Here is a 27,300-nt window from a genome sequence, read left to right as displayed (position 1 = left end):
TGCAAATAAAACAAACGAGCATGTTTAAAATATGACCTACAGGGGAGGTGGGAAGTGATTACTTAACCATTGTTTACATGCATTTAGTCCTTTTATCTCTTTCTATGTGATGAGGAGATCGATTTTTTTTGAAATTGAAAGATATCTGAAGAAATATTCTTTACATTTTGTACATAAACATACTTCTAATGATACAATGTCGAATTTTGATGCATTAAAATTTGATAACCTGGCTTTACGAAAATTACCGATAGATCCAATTGATAGAAATTATGTTAGAACAGTCAATGGTGCATGTTTTTCTAAAGTAAATCCAACACCAGTAAAAAACCCAAAACTAGTTGCATATTCATCTTCGGCTTTATCTCTTTTGGATATAACTGCGAATGAATCAGAACTCGAAGAATTAGTAGAATACTTTTCAGGGAATAAAATTCTACCTGGATCTGAACCTGCTGCTCATTGTTATTGCGGACACCAGTTTGGATACTTTGCTGGTCAATTGGGTGATGGTGCAGCAATGTGCGTTAATTCTGTAATTTTTTGGTCGATTCTTATATATTTTAAAAATAATAAATTTTATATAACTATTTCTTTATAATAGTTTTATTGATTTTTCTATTCTGTAATTTTTTATATTCCTTCCATTTGTTTCTTTGTGAGAAAAAGTTGCAATAATCAATAAAATTATCTTTAATTTTGTGCTAACGTTATTGCTCGTTAAATAAAAATGTTTTTTTATTTGAATTTCATTGATATCAGAAATATATTTCCAATAAGAAAACTGCATTAAAGTTAATAAAAAATACAATTTCAAAAAATTCTACTTGTGATGTGCATAACCCATGAGAAAATTTGTGCAGGATGAATGGCATCTAAATAATTGGTATTTGTATACACCATGCCACTAATTATTTGCTATAAAAAATCACCCAAAATTTCATGTCCTTTGCAATTACAGGATTAAATAATTGCCAAAGATACGTTAATCTGTGTTTGGCAATGGCATGTGGCTAAGCTAAAAGTTTGCAAATGGCTTGCAGTTAATGATGTTAAAAAATTAATATCTTTACACAATAAGAGAGTCATGCATTAATTCATCATGAGTTGCATCAATTATGACTCAGTGTTAATCCAACTCATATGCAACTACTGTAAATTAATTTATCTAATGATATGTAGTAAGTTACAACTATTGATTTTAGTGCTGGTTTATCAAATCAGAAGTAATCTGAACTACAAATTATTAAAGTTTTATCTTCCAATAAATGCAATTTTTATTTTCTCTGTTGGAAATTAGCTAAAAATCTCTACATTTTAATTTCTAAAAAAGGGTAAATTAATGTGGATCTAATCAACTTTATTATAGAATTGGTAATTAGTCTGAAAAACAACTACTTGTCTCACGAAACAATAATTTATAATAAAAGAAATAAATAGATATTTAAATAATGCATTTGAAACTGTTTTCTTTACATGAATTTTAAAATGAAATAATTTTTAAAAATGAAGTTAGAAGAAACATTTTATGATGATAGATAAAGGAAAACATCATTGTTATGGATACTTTGTCAAGTTTTATAATCCTTGATTCAGATGTATAAACCAATGATTCTCTCTGTTTGATTATTTAGATATTTTTCTCTATTTGTTCATTGAATGCACTAAATGATTTTTTAACTATTTTGAGATGGAGTTTAAACAGTTCTGTCTTTTGACTTAATTGAGATTTTGAAGAATATGTAGATTTCAAAGAAATTTTACTTTGAGACTGCATTTAATGAATACTTTCTATCTATAATTACATAACTCCATTGAAATCTTAATAAATAAATGTCAGGTATTCTGTAACACTTCAAGCCCACGGAACAAGCAATGACTCCTGATAATATATGAATACACACAGTAGTATTTATGAAAATTTATTTCTGGATGCCTTTTAATTTTATACTTTGAATTAAGTCATAAAAAGAAACAAACTGTTCTTATGTTCTATAATAACATGTTAATAGAATGGTTTTAAAATTGGAAATTTACTTTCTTAGAGTAGTTTTTTCACTATTCCTTGATTTTTTAATATCTTGGAATTTAAATAGTAGATTTTCAAATAAAAAGATGAGATAAATTGGGTGATATATTAGCAAAAAAAAAAAAGAAGAAAAGAAGTAAAATATATCAAAAGATATTAAAATAGATGAACGAATCAGGCTTTATTTACCCAAAGGTTGTAAAATAAATTAAAATTTGTTTAGTTATATGTACTTTTGTTTATCTTTTTTTTTTTTTTTTAATTCTACGTACCTTTAAGATTTTTAAATCTGATTATCTGGGCATGAAAAACATGAACATGGCAACCTGTTGAAAACAATATGCTCTTAAGATAGTTATGAAGATTAATTTTTATGGCACAACTCATTCATAAATCCTTGTTAATTGTTGCTTTGGTTCTAAAATAAAATAATACACAAATAGCTTTCAATTTGTTATTAATGATTATTTATGCTACTTAAATCAACAATTAAACCATATTTAATTGTTATTCATATATATTTAATATTATAAATCAATAATTAAAATATATTTAATATTTTTTATACTTAAATATATACATTGAAAATTGATCATGCAACTGATGAAGTTAATGTCTTTCATATTGTGAAATATCTGATTCATGAATTGAATTATAGAATTTTTGCTTTTCAAATTTACAATTCCGTATTAAAAAATAATTCAAATTTATAACTAGTATGGAAATTCCCTGAAATTATTTGGATGCATAAATGTTTCAAATCATAATTATTGTTTTCTGTTTTTTAATATTGGGATTGAAATAATAATTATTCAGAATAGGACTAAAAGTGGAATTAATTTTTAGTATGGAGTTACCTTATTTTAAGCATGATGATATCATTAGATAGATGTCATTATTCAAAATATATTCAGCATACATTTTAATTTTTGATAATTTTTCTTTAGATATCTTGGTGAAATAATTAATAAAAAGAATGAAAGATGGGAAATTCAATTAAAAGGTGCTGGTTTAACTCCATATTCTAGAACTGCTGATGGCAGGAAAGTACTGAGATCTAGTATTCGAGAATTTTTATGCAGTGAGGTAATAATTTGAAACTGTGACCTGTTATTTAAGAAAATATTAACTTGCTTTTCAGCATGTTAAAATATGTGATTATATTTCTTGTACCCTTTATATCTTATATTTATTGGATTTGCCTAATATTTAAAAATCATTTTTTAAATGATATGTGTTTGTAATGTGATGCTGCCATAGGATATAACAGGTTGTAAATCTGCCATGTACAACATGGTTGATTATTAATTTTTTAAATATTTTAAGAGTACTAAAACAAATGGATTGCATCATATTTTATTATCTATGCCACTAATAAAATTCTCTATTTAGTTTTAAGTTTTTGAAATTTCCTCTGACATATTTTAAAATAAGGCCTAGTTATCAATATTTATAATAGAGATTTGATCTCCGTTTTCATTTATTTTGATAGTAAATTGAACAATTACTATTTGATAAAATAATTTTTGATAAAATTTTAGCATTGGATTAGCATAGGCAGTCAACTTTTCCATCAGAGGAATAATTCTAACCTTTATATCATCCCATGTTCTTTGATTATTGAGCACCCTCTCTCCCAACACCATCCATTTGTGTTTATAAATTTTTATTAATAATATTGAGAACTTATATAAAGGTTAAGCAACTCAAATTAACTTTACAACATTAGTAGAATTTATTTTCTAGTTCTTATTTTGTTCTATGTTTTGTGTTTATTTTCTATATTCTAATATATGAAAAAAGGAGCATTAAAATGATTAACATTAACCTCTGATGGATGCTGACATTTATTCATGGCAATAATTCAGCATTTAGGTCAAAGGTAGTTTCAATATAATCCTTGAGTGTGTTTCCTGGATCTGAGTTTTATAAAATTAGATTCATATAAAGACAAATGCACAAGTCTGTGTCAAGTGTACTGCAATATTTGTTATTATACATTATAATAAAAATATTATAGCATTAATATGTTCTATCGATAATTTTTTTTGAAAAATGTTAAATAATTGTTTTAATTTTGAGTTCTTTTTTCCAATGCCACCAAGTAATTTTTCTTACAATTTGCATAACTTCTACTCTTAGTACAAATCTGGGGAAAAAATTCTGTGATATTTTTTTGTTTTATTTTAATCCTTTATGTTTATCATTTTTTGCTGTTATCAACATTACATTCTGCTGTGTCTCCCCAGGAGTATGTTTTACCTAAGGTTAGAAACTCCTGTTTGAGTGAGAGAGGTGCAAAAATAGATGTGTAAATAATTTTTAAGTTTTGGACCAGTTTTTATATAATTATTTTATCCTCATAGGCTGGTATGCTATAATTATTTTTTTTCAAACAGGCAATACTTTTGTGAGTTAAAAAACATTATTGTGTCCAGTTTTTATCTATTTTGTAATATACAAAGTTTTCAAATAAAATTTAAAATAAAATAATTTTTTCTTTATTTATTGGACATAATTTTGACAAAATTTAGGGTTTTTTTTTTTTTTTTTTTTATAACTAGCATAGAAATTTTTATTGTAGCATCTATTTATCATGCCCCACTTGTTTCATATACCATGAAAGTGTAGAGTATATATATATATATAGAAATTTTGGTTATCTTTATATATTTAGTGATTGTCAAAAAAATTTTTTTCTTTATTTTTGTCTATACCAATCATTTACTGAAAAAGTATTTTAAAATCTTCATTTTAATTCTTGTGGATATAATTGTTCTGATTATGTTAGAATGCTATATTCAGAACAAAATAGAAATTGATTAATTATTTTTGAGTTAATTTAACTGTTCTACTTTTGTACAAATTTATATTTTCCTCTTACACAAAAATTATATATATATATATTGTCTTACAGAATAATAATACTATTTTGATTTCTTTCTAAAATCAAACAAATTAATTTTCAGTGTGAAATTTTTTATCCTATTAGGCTATGCATTTCTTGGGCATACCAACAACTAGAGCTGGAACATGCATCACTTCGGATTCTAAAGTAATAAGGGACATATTTTATGATAACCATCCGAAAGAAGAATTTTGTACTATAGTTTTGCGCATTGCTCCTTCTTTTATTAGGTATTTATTTCATTTATTAAATTCATTTGAGTGCATATTTTCATTGTATTAAGATTACAATGATACTTTTACAACTTCAAATTCCTTGTACTTCATTATTATTCGTGATTTTTATTACTATTGTAGTTGATTATAATTTTCAAGTATATGTATATTGACTTGATAATGGATATATTAGAGGAGAACAGTGAAAATTTAACTCCATATGTCCATGTTAATTCCATACAAATAAATTAAAAATTAAGCCTTTTTCTTTTCTTTTTTCTTCCCCTCTTTGAATTTGATTGAACTTTATGCCTGTAGAATGAAATCTAAATGTAGTCAGATTTTCTGTTGATATTAATTAACTTTAATGGACTTATAGAATTATGGAAGGATGATTCTTATTTGTATTGTTGACACAGTGCTTCAGCACTTACTATAAAACGTAATGCAAAAATTTGCAAATTATTTTTACAGTATATTTCAAACAGTGTATTACATGCTTAAGATGTGGTGGGGGAAAAGAACTTAATCTCTGTTTCATATATATATATATATATATATCATTAATTTATTTGGATGTAAATCAACTTTTCCTTGCAAAAAATTAAGTTACAACAAAGAATTCACTATATGTCATACTAATATCTAATAATTTTTGAATGAACAGTTCACAAGATTAGGTGAACATCATGGAATATAATTGTTTAAAACTAACTTAGGTGTGCAGATTTTGTCTTGCACTTTATTAAAAAAGTGATATATACTAAAAAATATATATAAAAAATGTTTTCATGATGTTATATGTCTGAAATGTCTTCTGATATAAACATTTTCTTGATTGATTAGCCTTCTCAGTAGCTGTAAGTAAAGACCAGAGTCAGCATTGTTAGTTTTGTTGAATAAAATTTGGACAATTGTATATGGATCTTTTAAAATCTTGTTTTTCAAAGTTTCTGAAAGTGTGTATTAAGTTGGAAAAAAGGAAATAGGCAGTGTTAGAAAGGGAAGTGTTAGAAACATTAAGTTAAAGAAAAATATATGTTTTATTTCCATTATTGCTTATTGTGGATTTTTTTTGAATTTTGAAGAATATCCAAGAATGTGTACAACTGAAAAGTTTTAAATATATATGATATTGAAATCCACACCCATATTTTTACTACTGAGAACATTGTATATTAGTTTACAATACACATATTTTTTTAATTCCGAAGATTTAACTGTAGATTGCCAATGCTTCGTATGGCGTCACCCAGTATACAATAAAAGTGACATGTTATATGCAGGGCCGCCGCGTGGGGGTGGCAAAATTGTTCACTGCACAAGGGCGACTGGGCCAGGGGGGGTGCCAAAATTTATATTACTTATAGTTTTTTAATTTAATGTTACTTAAAAAAAAGTTGTTAGTTATACACTTGCAATTTTGCGCGTTTTATGTTTTCTAGACAATAAAAGGATATTTTATTTTTCTTTTGTTTCCGTTTGTGTAAAACAAAATTTGATTGCCGATACGAACAATAAAAACACGTTCCTTGTGGAGTTCGCGCAACCACACGGAACGTGTTAAAAATCTAAGAATTTTTAACATGTAACAACAGGAATTGGGAATGTTTTGTATCGGCATATATTTATTCTTTATGTGCTGTGAAGCTGTTGCAGCTCAACATCGTTGTTTAGTTAGCTTTTTTTTTTTTTTGGAAAGATGGTGGCGGCGCCATTGTGCATGTGTGCCCTTGAATTAACAGGGAAAAGCCTTATTTCTAATCATATACGTAGTCGCTGCTTATACAGTGTGTACACTTTGCGAATAGCTTCACAAGCAAAGTACTGTGATTAATTGTTCTCAAATCCTTCTTTGTTTATAATTGCTCCGAAAAACATGATTATTATTTAAAGATAAGTGAACAATCTAAATATATCATTAGTATTATTTTCATAGCAGTAAAGATTCATAAAAAGAAACAACTCATTAAGAAAAACTTTTATCTTTCAAATTAACAAAATAATTCAAAGAGCAACTTTTTATTTATCTCTATAAAACCCAGATAAATCTTACCCTTAATTGGGCAGAATTTGATTTATCTATTTCTGATATACAATTACAATTTCCAAATAATCGAAAAAAATACTAAAAAAAATTACTAATGATTATAGCTCTTTTTCATTAAAAGTTTAGAATTATTATGTACCTGAGATGTTTTCAACATTTCAATTACTTATAACAAATGCTTTTTAATAATTTGTATTAATATTGGTTTAATTTACTTAACTATTTTGAATCAGCAGAAAGAAGAAACAATTTCATACTAAATTCTCAGAAATAAATTTTCCGAAAAAAAAAAATCTAAATTTTCAGTCAAATTAGTTTCTTTATCTGAATCTTTATTTAGTAGCAAATGACATAAATGGGGTTTCGACTTTCCAATAATATATTGAGAGAAAATCATACGAGGCATTTTGTAAATGGAATGAAAATTAAATTTTTTTTTATTTAGTGCAATAAATATTTTTTTAGAAACATGTTCTCAAAAAAAGAAGTCTGGAACACAAAATAGAAAAAGGAAATTGCAACGGAAGAAAGCTGATCAGAAACTGACGGGATCTCTAAATAAATATCTCAGACGCACAATAAAATTAGACGGATGAGCAATTGAACCAGGACCATCAACATCTGATTTGGAATTTCATAATGAAAATTTATCTCAAAATGTAAACTCATCAGAATATGATCAAGAAGAAACCACGATTGTACCAATAGAAAACTTAGATGTTGATGTAGAAAATTCGCCTGGTAATAACATAATATCTCAAAACGAAGATTTTTGACTTTGAATTAAACGATCCAGCTACCTGACCTGATACAATTTCCATAAAAATTGGAGATTATTTAATTAAAAATGGCCCTCTCCGCTTGATAATCAAACATTTTCAGAGAGATAATTCTGGCAGAAAGTTTTCAGAATCGTTCTATTATAGAATATTACTGAATGGAGAAAAAGTATTTAGAAATTATTTAGTATATTCAAATTCCCAAAACGCAGTTTTTTGCTTCCCATGTAAACAATTCAGTGAGAAACATTCACAGCTTATTAAGGATGGATGTAATGATTGGGCACATTTAACACACATTTTCAAAACACATGAAAGCAGTGCACCTCACCTTAAACATAGTTCAAAATGCAGTGAACTGAAAATATCTTTGCTTAATTTATGTACCATGGATGCAGCTCAACAAAGAATTTATTATGCAGAAAAGATTTACTGGCAATAGGTTATTGAATGGCTTATTTATTTAATTCAATATTTAGACCGGCAATGTTTTGCATTTAGAGCTTCTTCGAAAGAGTTGTATCATAGTGATAATGGAAATTTTTTGAAGTTGGTTGAAATTAGATCCAATAATCGCTGAACATCTCCACAAAATTCAAACATCTCAAAAGAAGAACACTGCTCGTTACTTAGGGGATCAAATTCAAAATGAAATTATAAGCATTATTTCAGAAGGAATTAAAAAGCATTTATTACATATGATTAAATCGTCACAATATTACTCACTAATTCTGGATACTACATCTGATGTCAGTCATACCGAACAGTTCACTGTTGTAATTCGATAACCAATAAAGCTCAAACTGAAAAACATTTTTTAGGATTTCAATCTGTCGACGACACTACTGGACAGGGTCTGTTTGAATTCAGAAATGGACATTTAAAATTGTTACAACTAAATTTATCAGATTCATGAGGCCAATCTTACGATAATGGTGGTAATATGAGAGGAAAGCACAAAGGATTGCAAAAATATATATATATATTGAAAATAATTCGAGGACACTCTATATCCCCTGCTCTGTCCTTTCTCTAAATTTAGTTGTAAATGATGAAGCTAAAATTTCCTTCGAAATAGTTAATTTCTTTGAAAGTAATGCAGGAGCTTTACAACTACTTTTCTTCATCCGTTAAACGTTGGTCTATTTTGCAACAATATGTTGAAAATCTAACTTTAAAGCCACTCTCCAACAGCAGACGGGAAAATAGAATTCAAGCTTTAAGACTGTTGAAAAACGATTTGAAGGGAATTTTGAGAGCGTTAATAAATATTCAAGAATATCAAACAAGAGACATGGAATCAAGAACTCAAGCAAAAAATTTGATTCAGAAGGTTTCCTCATTTAAATTCATTTGTTCCATCAACATCTGGCACGATATTTTAAATTTAGTAAATGTGGTAAATAAAATAATGCAAAATTCTAAATGTGATTTACAAATCGTGACTGACAATTTACAAAATCTTATATCAGAACTAAATAATCGTAGATCAGACGAAGCGTATGAACATGTAATTGCCAATGCAAGTATCGTTGCTGATGATTTGGAGGTGGATACTGATTTTCCACTAAGTCGAAACAGGTTTAAAAAGAAACTATTTCAAGATAAACAAACCGAAGAACCAATCAACAATCCATGACAAAAATGTAAAGTTGAATTTTACAATATAATATTAGACACTGCTATTTCTTCAATTACTGAAAGATTCAGTCAATGAAAAAAGAACAGTACAATTACTTCAAGGTAGTACACTATATACCTAATTTAAAAAACTGGAGTGATAATGAAATTTTAAAATATTGTAAAGAATTAGAACAAAAATTAACGGATACTAAAAATGTTAATGAAAAGGACATTGATGGATTAAATTTGTTCGAAGAAATAAAATCTCTTCGATGTTTTAAATTATATTTATGAAAACAATCTTACCGATACATTTCTAAATGTTGCAATAGCTTTACGGATTTCTTTAACCCTCCCAGTTTCGGTGGCTACTGCAGAACAAAGTTTTTCAAAACTTAAAATTATAAAAAAGAAACTACATGCGATCTACCATGGTGCAGGAGAGATTATCGGACTTGTCAATTATATCCATAGAGAGCGAAATTTTGGATAAATTAAATATAAAGGAATTGATACGAGCGTTTGTAGCTGCTAAAGCTAGTAAAATCAATATTTGAATATATTTTCTAATTTTTATATTTTACTTAAAAAATGTTTTATCATCGTTTTTGTTTTTAAAATTTATAAAATAATAATAAAAAAAACAATAAGACATATGTGTTTTAATATTATAATTTTAAAGCTTTTCAGTTTGAAAGTCAAATTTTGAATACTTTAAAAGAGTATTTCACATATAATTTGTCACACTTTATAAGAGTGTAACAGAACCCCATAAAGGGGCGCCAAATTTCAATTTGAACAAGAGCGCCTAATACCCACGCGGCGACCCTGGTTATATATATTGTAGTTTCTCTAATCTGAAAAATTTGAATAAAAAAAATTGCTTATTCTAAATCTCAAAATTAATTTTTTTATTATAAAAAATATAGTGTTAGTTTCTTATTAAGTGAAAGCATTTAAATTATCACTAGATCTATCTCTTTAAAAAATGATTGTTTTATTGTATAGTTAATGTTGTAATTATGGATATCATTATTGAAATTATGCTTTTATTCAAATTGATTGATCTAAAACACATTAAAATTTATTATTAAGATCTTTTCTACATTTCAGATTTGGTTCGTTTGAAATTTTCAAAACTGTGGATCCAATTACAGGAAAAGTTGGTCCAAGTGTAGGAAGATATGAAATTTTATATTCTCTGCTTGATTATGTTATTGAAACATTTTATCCTGGGGTTTGTTTATTCAATTGCATATTTGTTTTTAACAACAACAATAAAAAAATACCATTAGATTCTTAAAAAAAATCATTTATTTTAAGTATTATATTTTATAGATCCATCAAAATTCAAGTGATGCAATACAAAAATATTCTGATTTTTTCAAAGAAGTTGTCCTTCGTACTGCTCGACTTGTTGCATTGTGGCAATCCGTTGGATTTTGCCATGGGTATGATATTATAGTTGTTTAATTTTTAATTAAAATTTTGCTGAATTATTTACAGAATATTTAATTGTGATTTCAATTGCATATGTTCAATATATGTTTTGGATATAAAAAGTGTTCTACAAAATCATTTATTAATAACATCTTTTAATAAAATTATGATTATTTTATTCTGTAAATATGTTATGAATCAACTGTCCATTTATTTATTTAACCTGTTACCAAATTTAACCTTTTATCAAATTAATATAGTGTGTGTGTCTTTAAACAAAAGATGTTATTTATTCTCAAATAATGCTTAAAAAAAAACTTCTTTTCATGGGAAATTTGATGAAGTTTTTTAGTTAAGAGATTAATGTCTCATATACTGGCATATATGCATTTACCCATGTGCAAACACATTCATGCATGATCTAAATTCATTATTATTGATATTACATATAATTTTATCTTAAGAAAAATAGTTGAATATGGAAATGTTCAAAAAATATTTTTAAAATTTTTGTTTATTTTAGTTTTAAAAAAACCTTTTTTATATTATGTCATAAATTGAATATTTTATAGGTTATAATTAGCTATGCAGTCATTCCCCAAGCTATATAAATAAGGCAACCTATAAATTTTTATGTAAATTTCCTTTTATGTTATTCAAATTTGTTGATGTAAATCAAACAAATCAACTATCTATAAAATCATGGTAAGAATATCTGTAGGATATTAAATTAATTCTATTGAATATTTCAAATAATATGGGTAAATCCAGTTGTCTGATGAAAAATTAAATATGTTGACGCATTAACATTACATTAATGTTAACTCTTTAATGCTTTTCATATTAGGTTTTCTTTTTTGTACTATATTTCTTATTTACTTTCTTAGAGTAATTAGTTCGCAAAATCTTTTTTAAAAAATAATCCTTTAATTCAGAACAGGGCTTTGGATTTTAAATGTAGTATTTGAATCAGAAAAAGGTTTTTGAGTACTTGCCTTTTGTAACTCTCAGCATTTGTAAATTGTTTTAAATATCTGTAAATTTATAGTAAATATTGAATAATTTATATAAGTATGTATTTAATATAAGTATTATGTAACTTGGAGATGACTGTAAACTAATTTATTGTAATTAATAATGTTATAAAATAGTATTTAAAACATATAAAATAGTATTTGAATTTATTTTAAAAAATGTTCCAATTTTCTTTTAGAGTGTTGAATACCGATAATATGAGTATTCTTGGTTTGACAATTGATTATGGTCCTTTTGGATTCTTAGACATGTATGATCCTAATCATATCTGTAATGCTTCTGGTAAGATTTATATGTATTGTCATTGAAAGATTATCTAAAAGTTATCTATTTTCTTACATACGTTGTTCTCATTTAACAATTTGCACAGTACAACACAGTATGAATAAATAGTATTGTTTTAAAACTATTTTGAAAGGGATTTATTGTTCATTATTCATCATTATAGTTCTTTTTTTTTATTGCATTTAGTACTTATTTGGTGAAAAATACAGTATTTCTTACAATGAAATTTTTATGCTTTTTATAAATGAAGTTCATATGGTTTAATTGACTATCACAAAATTTCATTTGAAGCCTTCAATTTATTCATTAATGGTAGGCTCTAGTTGTAGTATGTGCAAAATTTTAATTATGCCTTGTGTACAGAAAAATAAGAGTCTGTTTAATATTAGCACCTCCATGGAATTCCAAAATGTCTATAAAAACAAACACTTTTTAAGTAATGAATTTTTAAATCAAAAGTTTGTTGTATTTAAAATATTATAGTGTGTACAAAGTTTTTTTTTTATCATTTGCCATTTTATTTTTAATAAATAAATTAATGAATTCTTTTGAAACCAATAAAAAATGTTGCCAAAAATATTTAAATCAGAAATATAAGAAAAATAGACATAGAATATTTCAAATTGGTACCATTGGATACATTTGGAGTATTTATAAATTTTCACATTTCAAAATCGTATTTCTATTGAATTATTCATGCTATTTTCAAAAATTAATGAAAATTAAAATTGCACATTAAGGAAACTAAGCATAATTGGAAAATTAAAATTTTGAATTGAAATGGCATTTAAATACAAAATAGTATAAAATATTCCTTGTAGGATTAATTACTTTGAAGTTACTACAGGAAAGCAGCAAATTTTTGATTAATTTCTTAGTAATTGAGTGTTTAATTAAATTTTGCACTTTGAAAAGTTGACAGCATGTAGATAGTACAAAGTATGAAAGCAAAACTTAAAACTAACTGAGTGGTGATATATTTATACATGCATAAAGTAATTTGACAGGAATAGGCAGAAGCATTTAAAAAATAGGCAAATAAAAAAATTATTATCTGCTGCTTCTAAAACAATTGTTATTCCCATTCAGTAGAAAGAATAAAGGAATAAGAATCTTTTTAAATTCACAGAGAATTGCCTCATTTAAATTTTATAAAGTAGAATATGAGCCATCCAATATTTACTATTCAAAATTATTCAGATTGTATTTTTGTAATGTATATTTTATGATGATTTTTAAATTTAAAAATAAGCACAAAACATGTCTAAATCATGTCCAAATCACTCAGTCAAAACAATTTATGTTCATTGGAGAAAAACACTGACAGAAAATTGTTTGTCTTATTTGCTTTTATGTAAAATGGAGCTGTAATGAGAAAGAGAGTGGAAGGGAGAAAAGCATTTTTGAATTTAAGATATCAATAGAATAAATTCTTTTTTTTTTTCAAATTTTAAAAATAAAAAAAAATTGCATAATTAAAATTTTGATGAAATAATGGAAATATGATTTCATTTCAACAGCAAAAAATATTGTTGTGTTCAATATTTTAAAAAAAATTATAAAAAATAGATGAAAGTAAGCAAAAAAAGTTTTTTTTTTAAAAATTGAAAAGGTAAATTTTAAATTCTAAGTTGGTGTAGTATTAATTTTCACGCAGTGATATTTTTGAGAGACATGTGGAGAACTGCCAGAGTTTTATTTCATTTTTAATATTTAAAAATTTTTTTTTAAAAGAACCATGATGCACAGTTCTTTTCTTCGAAATATATTAGTACCAAATTTGGTAATGCCAATGGTTTATTGAGTACCAACAAACAGGCATATATATATATATATATATATATATATATATATATATATATTAAAGATAGGAATAGGGTAATTAATTTGATAATAATTATTATTAAAATAAACTATTAATTTTTATTTTTTGTAATTGTGAGATTAACACTAAAAAGAATAGTTTAAATCTTCATTATATATTAGAAAAGGAAGTATAGGGGGAGATTAAGATAAATAACAAATTTCTGCTGATTGTTTTATCTGTTTAAACTGTGAGTAGCCATTTTAAGATTGAATTATTCTTTCTTTTCTTTTATTTAGGATTAGTTATAGATATACTTGACCTTGTTGTTGCTAACTGACACAAAATGTTTAGAGAATGAATTATTTATAGTAAAAAAAATTGAGAATTAAATTTTGTAAGGTAAAAAAAATATTTATAACAGTTCTTTGTTTCATTTTAAAAGATTGGCAATAATAATAATTTTTAACACTCACTGTTTTAGAATAATCAGTATTTCCAATCTTTCTAACTGACATAATTAAGTTATTGTGAAATTTAGTTCTTTTTATAGATACTGGGCTGTATGAATCTTTATTTATTTTTTTGAAATATAGTATCTTTTAAAATGTTTGTTATATTTATTATAGTTGTTTATTAGCAAAGAAATATTTGTTAATTTTAGATGATGGAGGTCGTTATTCATTTATTAAGCAACCTGAAATATGTCTATGGAATCTTCAGAAATTTGCAGAAGCAATTCAGCATGCTTTACCATTGGATGTGTCTGCCCCAATATTGGAACTTTATGAAGATGAATTTCAAAAAACCTATTTAACTAAAATGAGGTCCAAAGTAAGCATGCATTTTTTGTCGTTTGAATTCTGATTATGTTTCTACCACAATATTTATATCTCTGAATAGAAATTTTAAATTACAAATGATAAAATCTTTATTACAGATATTTTTAAATGGTTAAAAGTTTTTATGGTATGAAAACTGTTCTGAAACATTTCATAAAACAGCAACCATTGACCATCAATAAAATTTTAAATCATTATTTTATTATGATTATGCCAATATTATAAAGGCTAGAAATATCTTTTTTAAAAAATATTATTGTCTGAGTATGTATTCTCCGATTTAAGATAGTTTGTTATGAAATTATTATTTACAATTCAAAAATTAAAATATGACCATTTTTTTAGGTTGATTTTGTATGAATGTATTTTCTTTTGATGGGCATTATTGAGATGCAATTAAAAGGGTTTTGAAATTTTTGTAATATATATTTGATAGCTATAAATATGTATTTTACGACTAATATTGTTTCCTTTTCAATTTTCATATTTTTTTATAACGCATTAATTATTTTTTGTAATCGTATTTATTTATTAGTATTTGAAATGTAAATGAGAAGCTTGTTTAAAATATCCCTTGCTAAAAGCATCTCAAAATGGTGAAGAGAAACTTGTGGTATGGTAGTTTCTCTATTGTTTAAAGTAATGTGCTTTTTCCCTATTGTTTAAAGTAATGGTATGAAGTTAAGTTACTTGTACTCTGATGATACAGTATTGCTCCTATGGGAGAAGTTATACCAGGGCCATTAAGACTCAACCATTGTTCCCAAATCATTGTTGTCATAATGATTGTCATTTAATTTACATTCCATACTTCAGATTAGTTTACTCCAGATGTTGGAATAGTTACTTCGCAGTTGACAGAAATAATACAAGCTGCTGTTTACCAGACTACATGATTTGTTATATTTGCTATAAGAACCAAACTTTAGGCTTAGCATCACTAATATTGCCAGGCAGAATTATTGGCTGTCACAAACATTTTATAAATTTCTTTCTTGCTTAAAATGGTCTTTTGGAATTTGTTTCCATCTGTTTTAGTTATAAGGATTTCAGAGATAGCTATGTGTTGTAGATGTTTTCTGGAACAATAATAGTTTATTTTAAGGAATGATACTATATCGCTTCCAAGTTGAAAAAGTTTATTTCCATCTCTGTAATTTCATCGAAAAGCGTTCCAAATTTTATTGTAAAAAGTGATTTCATTTACATGTATTTAATTTTTAGGTACACAATAATGTGAATATCTATCAAAAATTGAGGTTTTTTTAGACATTCATATTGTTTTGTTACCCAACTACTTACATGTAAATGAGGCCATTTCTTAAAATTATCTTTCCAGAATATATTTATATTTGAATGTCATGTAAATGTCAAAAATAATGAAGTGAATTTTCTTTCTGAGATAAGGAAACTTCCTGTGGATTTTTGAGATATTTAAGTAGCATATTAGAAAGGAAATAAATTATCCCAATTTAATTCTATGAGTTTTTTTTTTATTTTCAAATTAAATTCTCCAAATAAATTATCCTTATAATAAGTTTTCCCATTTTTTTATATAAACATAACTAATATCATATAATAAGATGCTAAAATACATTTACTTATAATTAAAAACATTTCCTTTATTTTTACAGCTTGGTTTAATTGCAACTGCTGATCCTGAAGATGAGTGAGTATTTTGTTGTTGTTATAGAATATATTCTCCACTTCTTTGAGAATAAATTTTATTTTTCATAACAAGGTCATTAATTTTGTTGTTTTTAGTAATAATGTATTTATTTTAAAAAGACATTTTTATTTGATATGTATTATTTGTTGCTTGCATGTAAAGATTTTTTTATATTACTATTATTTGTGTATGTTTTGGCACTGTACAAGACAGAGCATTTGAACAAACTTAGTACAAATTTATGAAGATTTTCAACTCAAAAGTTTTGTTTTTTAAATTTGATTAAAATTTTAATTAATCAAAAAATATACATTTTTACACAGTTTTTTTTTTTTTTTTTTTGGAAATATTATTTTTTAAAAATAATTTTAGCAATGTTTTAAAATTGAAAAATTTATCTTTTTAATGAAACAACTTATTCTTCATGCAATTTTTTTCAGAATTTTAAACTTGAATATATTTATGCATATTTGCATAGCATTCAAAACCACATTTTATTATTGCAATGAAATTATAACTATTTCACTACTTCATTAAATATTTCATTAAGGGATTTTCTTTCATTGTTGAAAGCTGAAAAAAAAAATTTATTATCCCTGCAGCCTTATATTGCAATGTCACAAAAGACAGTGCAGTTAGACAATAGATTGCATTTTAAGAATATCTCATGAGAACTCCATTAGGTTAATTCATATATAAAATGCATATATCAAATTTAAAATTATTAAAATAATACAGTTGTAATATATATCACAGTTTGATGATTAAAAACATTTTTTAGGGAAATATAAACATCAAAATTACATGTAAGAAGTTTAGCAAAAGTTAAAAACAACCATTGTTGAATACAAACTAGTTAGGTGTCAAAATGGAGTTGTAATATCTAATGGTAATTAGTTTATCTTTTTAATTAGAATGTTTTAAATTGCTTTAATAGAAAGATTAATTACATTATTATCATTTATAACAGCAGAATATTTATGTTCATAAATGGGCTTTAATTAGACTTATTTCAAGTCTCTGTTATAACCTTGAATGGCTTTTTTTTGTCTTTAAAAAATTAAGATATTTCATGAAAGTCATTATGAAATGTTATTAGCATCTATTGCGATACTATGAATATTACTATCTGGACTGACCATTTCCATTAAAGGGTACTTGGGTGCAAAAATTCTTTGAGAGGGCTAAAATATTTTTTCAAAATAAAAAGATAAAAAAAAAACATTAAACACATTTGATAAAAAATGTACATATTAAATATGCTTATTTCATATTGGGTGACTTTTATAGATCAGGGTATTTAATTTTAAAGTGTTTCTGTTGTGTAGCATCACAATAAGAAAAGCTTTAACGATTTATTTCTTTTAAAGCTATCAAACATAAGGGTTAGTGAAAGATATATCAATTTCTTTTTCAAACTATTTAGCTTTAAACATTCTTTCCACCTATGTAATGGGTCAATAATTCAGCATAATAGTTTTCAAATATGTGAAGGAAGTGCCATAGAACTTTGCCACTCATCATAGAAATGAGTCATCAGGGTCAGTCAGATTGACCATGTGTGAAAGTTGTTAGGAGTTTTACGGTTGCATTTTTGTTGCATGCTCTCACTGTAATATTATTCCTTTACCAAACTGGAATTTGTACTATGGGCTCAGCAGTAAAATTTTTGAAGTACCACTAAATAAGGATGTGCTAAATAATTTTTAAAATGCAAAAAAATAAAATAAAAAATGAATGACCTTTTAATTTTAATTGCCATGGAACCTCCTCCGGTGTGGGATTAAAGTTCATTGTTTTTGCTGCATTTTCCAAATAATCAGCACAGATTATAATCATTTGATAATATCTGTTTTTGTGTTCATTAATTTTTGTTGGTTATTTTTATATTCCACTTTAAAACTTCTTGATGGCTATTTTGACATTGTAATTTTGAATCATAGTTAGATGGTTAGAACAACATATGAGCTGTCATCCCTGCTTCCTAAAACTTTTGTGTCACACCAGTAGGAAGACATTTTGAACTTAACAGATTTTATTGTGCTAAATCAATAAAACCACTGTATTGTGTCTTTTTAGTTTGAATTAGTTCAATACAACACTTAGAATTGATGCCATGATGATTATGTTATGATAGTGGATTGAAATTTTTAATTTTAATGTGTTATTTATATTGTAAGATTTTATTGTGAATGAGAAACTAAAATTCATTTTTTTTTCTCTACTCGTTAAAAATACTTCAGAATATATAAAATCCACACATTTTATTAATAATTCTTTATTTTGTATTACATTTAAATTCATTTCAGTAAATTTGTTATTGATTTCATTTATAAATTTAATTTAGCTGTGTTTGAAAACTTTTAATCTGAAGTGTTTGTTCTTGTGGTTTATTCAGGAAACTTATCCAGGAATTGTTTAATGGAATGGAAAATTCAGGTGCAGATTTTACAAACACCTTTCTAAGCCTCTTACTTGTTGACTCATCTGATGCTAACAGACTTTCAAACTCTTTTGATCTTGTCAAACAGAAAATTATTGAAAACTGTTATCCACTTGAAGTTCTGTTATCTACATGCCAACCTAATTTAAATCCAGCGTACGTATATAAATTTACTCATTTTTTTGTCCTTCTGAACTGCTTATGTATTGAGTTTAGTTTTCTTGAGTTTTTAGTTTAATAATTTCCAATTCAGAGATACAATATGTGTATTGTTATTGCATGAGAAATGCAAAAATGATAAAAGTTGAAACACTGGAATTAAGATTTTTATTTGCTAGTGCAAAATATTTTTCTTATATATATAAAGGTATTTCATTATAAATAAAATTTGTGTAATTTAAACAGAAAAATTAATATTAATTTTTTGGGGGAGATTAACTTTTTTTTTGTCATTTTCTGATTTAAAATTAATAAAATATTTAGTTGGTAAAAGAACATTCATTTTGTTTTCAAACAAACATTTACAATATAATACTTTTTATGCATTAGGGCATTGTGAGTTCTTTTTAGCAAATACATAAACCATATTTTTTTATAATAATTTTTTTATATTTAATGAATGTTCCTTTGCAAGTTAAATCATTAGCTATTTTTCAGATTTTAAATGGATTTTATGCTTAAAAAATATACAATTTTTTTTCACAATTTAATAATGGTTTTTTAATGTTTTCTTTAGAACCCAGGTGTTGTTTTATTAATATATGTACATGAACATTGAAGTAAATGGTATTACAAATTAGCAGTATTTGGTTGAATGTAATTGATGGGTGTAACATAACAAATTCTTGATTATTACATTTTCTTAAAGGCTGAGCAATATTCAGCTTAGGATTGTTATGCTGTTAGAACAAATATGTCTTATCATTTTGCATACTTCAGATGCTTTTGCTGTTATGCATAGTTCAGTTTCACTATAGCATCAAATCATAATAATTGTGCATGATTGTAGAAGCTTACAGCTCAACTGTGTTTCCACAATTACTCTGTTATGGGATTACTAAATCTGATTTGTCTGTGCTTGATTTGAGAGCCAATTTTCCTATCATTAAATGTCCATAACGAATCTCATTTTTACTTTTCTCAATTCTGTGTAAAACTATTTGAAGAAAAGTGTTATTATGGAAATTCCTACAAGTATAGAGAAAAATAAATGAACACAAGTTCTAATTTTAAATAAAATATAAAATGTATTAGTTATATTTCAACCTACCATAATTATGTTATACTTTAAGGTCTGCTTGCTGTACATTTTATAAATGATATGATTATTGTAAATTATATTTTAGAAATAGCACTCAAGCTATCTCTTAGCAAATGAAAAAAATATCTCAAATGCTTAATAATTTCAAATGCAATAATTATATGCAATAAATAAATAAATTGCAGATATGTCTTAAGCAATACATTTGCCTCTCTGTAGCAACTGTCTCCTAATACTACACCAATGGAGTGATAGCATTTCGTTTCATTTTTTTCTCCTATCCATTTTAAGGTTGTTATCCACAATAACTCTGCACCATCTTTATTCTTAGCCCTGCATTGATTGCTTTGCCAGCTTCTCTCTTCCTACTTGTATTTGTTGAGAGCCATATCTAAATGGCTCAATGGATTTCTCTTTCCATCATACCTAATTGCCTTTTGAACTATTTGCACATACATAAGTGAAAATTAGCATAGTTTGAATATCCTACTTGCCATGCCATTTCTGACTTTTTTTTTTCATTGTTATTAGATTTTGGAGTACCATCACTGCATTAATTTAGGATGGTTACCACTTCAATGGCATGAAAGTTATTGTGAATGTCTGGCTTTATAATTGATCTTAATCATTCAGAACTTTCTACAAGTATATTAAAGTACTTTCTCAAGGGTTCTGATTTATTATATTTATAAAATGCTTTTTTTTATGATATTAAAAAATCTTAAAAATGAATTGTTTCATAATTATGTATATTCCTTACTATAAAAATAAATTATACATATATAAATATTAAAGTTCCACTTTGAAATGGTCATAAAAAGAAAACTGCTGGAACAAATGTTATCAAACTTGGTAATAGTTTAAAGGTAATCATGGAAATAACGGAATTTCCGCCCAAAAAAATAATAATTAGACAATTAAAAACTCACCACAATGTGGAAAATGGCACTGTATGAAAAGACACGATACACCGACATGTGCGTAACATTCCACCTGATATTCTAAGAGTTATTAAGGATGCAGTAATATGTGCATAAGATATAACGTGCTTTCATAAAATAGTGTACGCCACATTGAACAGGCTTTGTAACACATTTCAGAAACGATTAAACATGTTGTAAACTGATGTCTTCCTGTCCCTTTTTTTTTTTTTTTTTTTTTTTACAATATTGAATGCCCCCCCCCCCCGGTGGTGAGTTTTTAAACTTTTTTTTTTTTTTTAGTGAAAAAGTAATACCCATGACCTTTCTTAAACTATTACCAAGTTTGATAACATTTGGCCCAGTAGTTTTCATTTTATGATCATTTCAAAGTGGAACTTGAATTTTAACCACCCTGTATATACAGTACACTCCCGATTATCCGCGGAATCGGGTGGCGCGGCCGCCGCGGATAACAAAAATCGCGGATAATTCGGAAAAAGCTAAAAACGGGAATAGCAAAAGAGAAAACAGTCATTCCAACTTTGAAAAATCGTTTTATGTACAATAAAACGTAAAATAAACAGCATGAAATGTTTAACTAACGCTTAATATTTTTGTATATCACTCAAAACTAACCTAAAATGCATTTTGTTCATGAAAACAGAAAAGTACTTTGTACTTACGAGAAGCGTCAAGGATACACAGAAAAATTAATACATATGTACTGTTTTAATACTGTAATGTATTATGTAATTACAAAAGTATAACTGTAAAACTACACCTTTTTGAAGAAATCAGTCATTTGTGTTTGCTTCTTGTTTTGGAAGCATTTTCTCTTTGCTTGGAAGCAAAAAAAAACTTAGTGTGGCAGGCGCGGATAATCCGCCCGCGGATTATCGGGAGTCTACTGTAATAGCTAAATTATTGTTGTTCATTTTCATTTTGAATGCATGGTTAAATGTTTCTCATTTTAGTCAACTGCAAACATTCTTAGCTATAGCAAATGGCAATCCAGAATTCATTGCACAGCTTGGTCGAGCAGGTCTAGCTATAAAAAGAGTTTTGTCTCAGTTACAGAAGGCAAAGGATTTAGAGGTAAACTGCGACAAATAACTGCTATGTGTTTTGTGAATGAATAATTTATTTTATATTAATCTGTCAGATGTAAGATAATTTACTACAATTTTTAAATTAAGATTTAAAATTTAATGCATGGCAGAAATTTTGCTTTCTCGGAATATAAAGTCCTATTTTTATCAATAACAGCAAACAAAAGAAGGAAAAAAAGATTAAATTGTTTTTTTTAAATTCTTTTTATGTTTTTATGATATTTGTAATCTTTTTCTACGATTCTTCTTTTTTATTAGGGCATGACAGAAGAAAGTAAAATTGCAAATGATCAACGTATATGGGATAAGTGGTTAAATAATTATAGAGTAAGATTAGAGAAAGATAAAGAAGCTTATGCTGGTGATGCCCTAAGTTACAATAAAGAAAGATTAAATATCATGAAGAATAACAATCCAAGGTATGTTTGATTATTTAATCCATGGTTTGATTTAATACTTTAAAAAAATCAATAATATGAAAAGTATTTAAACTTTATCTCTCTCTCTCTCTCTCTCTCTTCCAGAATTTGATGATTTTTTTTCTTTAATCAGAATTATATTTCCTAATGTCAATAATTACTTTCCTAACATTTAATGTAAAAGAAATATTTACTTATTTTTTTAAAAGTTCATTTATATCCCTGTGTGTATTCTATATTTTCTTATATCTCTATGCATCTAATTTTAAATGTGCATTTTCTTTGAATATATAGGTTTATCTTGCGTAATTACATTGCCCAAGAAGCCATTGAAAAAGCTGAAAAAGGAGATTATTCTTCAGTACGGAGATTGGTTAAAATATTAGAAAATCCATACGATCAATGTTACTCTGAAGCAATAAAGCAAAATTTAGCTAATATGCAAACTGAAGAAGGTAAATTTGAATTATCATTTACTGACATAATTATAGAAAGATAAAACATATCCTTTGTATAACTGCGACAATTTTCTCTACAATTTTCTTACATCTTATGTATTAATAGCAAAACAATTAAATAACAAAGAATACAGTAGTTAAGTATTTATTCTTGAAAAGCTCAGTGGGATGAAATATTAGTTTAATTTTTACTTTCTGACAAGTAAGTTTTCAATAATATTAAATTTTGTACATATAATTAATTAAATTGTGGTAGTAAATAGTGTATATTAGAAGAGATATTAATATTTTTCCTAATTATTTGGGCCCATTTAGAATTGAATTGTGGTATTCCATTTATAAGAATTAAACCTTAATAACAGATTTCAGCATTTTACTTAGTAACACATTTTTTTGAAATTTTGGAAATTAAATTTTGCATGCATAATCAAGGAAATAAATATGGTTGCTTTTTTTTATGTATTAGAGAAAAGACCAGCACAAAACAGTTGAAACATTAACATAAAGTTTATTTAAGTATGATAACAAAGCCATCTTTAGCAAAGTGTAATTTTTAAAATTTTCAAAATATATATTATTTTAAAATCCAAATGTTTCAGGATCATTTTCTTCATTTTGTGTATTATTATGCAGCATCATTAAAATTATTGACTTAATACTCAAAATTATTTATTATAGCTAAAGCTTTTATTTTTTCATTTATTATTGACTATTCACCTATAATAACCCTTTGGTTCTTTTTCGATTTTTGTTATAGTTAATTTTAATTAAATCTTGTAGATATAACTTCATATCCTTGATTTCCAACAACAATTATTTTAAACCACCAGAATATCATAGACATTAAAACTGTATCATTATAATATTTTATATATGCTCTACTTATTGTGCATAAACTTTGCTAATGAAAACCAGTCAAATAATAAAATAGCTTTATTAAAATCATAATTGCCTGGTTCATCTATATCCTAACTTTTATGGTACTGTAACTTCTCTTTTTTTATTCATCTAATAAATTACACAAATATTAAAGAGAACCCTTCATAATTAGCTTTCAAAAATGGATAAAAATCACGTGATTAAATATTTGATAAAACGTTGAAAACTCTTTGAATTTTATATCAACAAAATAATCTATTGTTGGATTAAATTAGAATTTAAAATATCCTTATATATGTATATATAACAAAAAATTACAACTATAGAAATAGCAAATAAAGTAAAAAACAAAAGTAGACTGTAGTAAATAAAAAAAATACTTTTAAACATATGAAAAGAAGAGAGAAAATATAAAATACATGTGAATTGAACAGACAACTTGTTGTTATTAATTTCCATTAATTTGTTAATTTACAATTCACATTGATTTATCCTCTAATGAGCAAATTAATGCATTATTTATTATTAGTTTCACAATTTTTTCCATCATTAATATTGATTTTTAATTTACATATATATGTATGCCACTAGAAATAAATTGAACTCTATTTAAATATTCCTAAATATTATTTTTTACCACTGTTTTAAATTTTAAAATTGCTGCATTTTGAGATTTCAAAATATTTCTGAAAAATGCTTAGCACTCGATTGCAAAATATGATTGATCAATGTACAATTCTCTCATTTAGATTCTCATTCAACCACAGAGTCATGTGAAGTTTCAAAGGATTCACCATGCCATGATATTTATGATAAGCCTCCGAGCTCAGCGTTTTCCCTCAGAGTTACCTGATCTTCATAATGTCACTGATTTTTGATGATCAGTGACATGTATTGATATATATTTATATTGCAAGAGCTTTAAGAATGTGTAGGTTTATTTCTTTATTTATCTGCATAATATTATTTTTGCTAAACTTATTTATAATGTAACATATCTGTTACTCAGTGTCTATCATGAACAATCTTTTGTTTAAATCATGCCCCTGTTATTATTTTGTTTATTTTAAATCATAAAAAGATAATAAATAAATAAACAGATGTTAGAAGAAAATATTAAAGAATCTATTCTAGGCATGCATTATTGTGTGAATTGAAACTTGTTGTTGTCTCTAACCAGTGTTTGTTGTAGTTTATTGATTGTTCATGAAATTTCTACAATCTGTTTCAAAAAGGAAGAAAAAAAAATGAAAAATAAAGAGCAACTGAATGATTTAACAAGATTTTTAAACATTGAGGCGAAAACAGATGAAAAGCAAAGAATGTTGAAACAAATTTTAAGTCTTGAACATTTTTGAAATTTTAAAAAAAGATTTTCTACCTTAATGCATACTTTTTTATCATTAACTGAAATTAATGAATGAAATGTTGACTGAATTAAATCTTAAAAGTCACTTTGCATCTTGGTCATGTCGCAATAATAAAATTCATTTTGTGGTGAAAATGCATTAATTACTACAGAAATCTTATTAATATTCTTAATACATTTTTGTTCCTCTCCCAAAGAAAGCAAACAAGTTTTTAATTATTATTTAAATTGAAAGAATTTTGTGGTGGAAAAATTCATAAAAGGTATATATTATAATTGTATCCCAAAAGCTAACTTCTTAATTGTTAGAGATGCACATATTTTTCCAATTGAAAAAATATTTTTAAAAAATATGTGTCATTTTGTGATGAATATGCATTAGTTACTATAGGAATCTCATTAATATTATTTACATTTTCGTTCCTCTTCCAATGAAGACAAGCAAGATTCTTATCATTACTTAAATTGAATAAGGTTTGTATTGGAAAAATTCATAAAAGATGTCTTCTGTAATCACATTTCAACAGCTGACTTCTAAACTATCAGAAATGTGCATATATTTCCAATTTTAAAAAAAAAATGCTCTGAATGACATAAAGAATCATATTTTCTGTTGTTTCAATCAATAAATGAATCGCTGGGGAAAAAATAAATTTACATTTTTATATGGTTTTTTTAATCATATTAATCTGCTTGGCGTATTAACATTTCAAACCAAAAAAAAAAGTTTCATTCACCTGTGACCAAAACTGATCTAGTTAATAAGCAAAATATTTTAAGTCATTTAGTGCCATCCATTATTGATGAGCATTCCTCTAAGTGGCCATTAAAATTGTTTGAAATCATCCAAAATAGTTAGCTCCATTACTCAGTCAGTTTTAGTATTAGAAGAGTGGAACTTCATTTGTTTTAAATGTTAATATATCTAGAAGATTTCATTAAATTGATATGTTGCACTGAATATAAATTTAGATGTAGTAATTTTTTCAGCAATTCATTTATTAGAAGAATTAACATAAAATACAATTTTTTACATCATTTAACTGGTTAACTGCAGAATTTAGTTTTAAAGTTACACAAGGCCCCCCATTTTTAAATCAAACCATGATGCTTTTACACAATACAAATAGTTGCATAGTAAATTTTGCAAAAAAGTAGAATAAAGCAAATAAGATTTCATTTTTATTAGATACCTAAATGAATATTTTGATTGATGTGCATACATATGAATATACTTATCTGGTTAAAGCATTTTTTCTAGTGAAAAGTATGCTTAACTCTACAAATTTAGAAACTAACTCTTAGTCCACAGTTAATCTTAGTGGAAATCTTTTGTATTTTTATTAGACAAGTTTATGGATATTATTCAGCTATTGTATTTTGAAAATATAAATTATTAGCTGTTAATTCCTTTTAGTACATGTTATTTCTATTTTTAAATTGAAATATTTGCTGATATTGATGTTATTTCAATTTTTACTTTTATGTTTGATGATATTGATTGAAGAAACATGATTATTTTTTTCAAGCTCTATTTTTTCATGTTTCAAAGCTTTCTTTCTCTCTTTTTTTTTTCAGATTTCATTTGTGATCAAAGAGAATATAGATTTCTAATATGACGGTAGCATTTTAAAATCCAGAAATGGAAGAATGCCTGCCTGATGAAATGGAGATCTTAACATTTGGCTCTTTGTTATTAGGAAAATAAAGAGCTTGTAATGCGCTTGTAAACCGAACATGTGATTATCTCTTTTTTTTAA

The 27,300-nt window shown here is 25.8% G+C and overlaps 1 protein-coding gene across 1 annotated transcript; it reads left to right on the top strand.

Annotated features, from left to right (window-relative positions):
• On the top strand, positions 1-27,300 carry LOC129957444 (protein adenylyltransferase SelO, mitochondrial-like). Its single transcript, XM_056069762.1, has 14 exons — positions 1-522; positions 2,977-3,115; positions 5,022-5,167; positions 10,718-10,841; positions 10,943-11,055; positions 12,258-12,361; positions 14,833-15,002; positions 16,645-16,679; positions 19,078-19,278; positions 22,281-22,401; positions 22,674-22,834; positions 23,129-23,289; positions 24,921-25,102; positions 27,119-27,300. The coding sequence occupies exons 1-13, from the start codon at positions 110-112 to the stop codon at positions 25,022-25,024; spliced, it is 1,992 nt and encodes a 663-aa protein (XP_055925737.1). The 5' UTR covers positions 1-109; the 3' UTR covers positions 25,025-25,102; positions 27,119-27,300.

The sequence above is a fragment of the Argiope bruennichi genome, chromosome 11 (genome assembly GCF_947563725.1).
Source record: "Argiope bruennichi chromosome 11, qqArgBrue1.1, whole genome shotgun sequence".
Lineage (NCBI taxonomy): Eukaryota > Metazoa > Arthropoda > Arachnida > Araneae > Araneidae > Argiope > Argiope bruennichi.
The sequence above is the reverse complement of the archived record's forward strand: the minus strand, read 5'-3'. Positions and strand labels throughout refer to the sequence as shown.

Bases quoted from the DNA above. Each gene is read 5' to 3' on its own strand.
- LOC129957444 (XM_056069762.1), top strand. From the start codon at position 110: ATGAGGAGATCGATTTTTTTTGAAATTGAAAGATATCTGAAGAAATAT. The intron at 10,842-10,942 runs GTTTGTTTATTC...TATATTTTATAG, and splicing joins TTGAAACATTTTATCCTGGG to ATCCATCAAAATTCAAGTGA. The intron at 22,835-23,128 runs GTATGTTTGATT...TTGAATATATAG, and splicing joins ATGAAGAATAACAATCCAAG to GTTTATCTTGCGTAATTACA.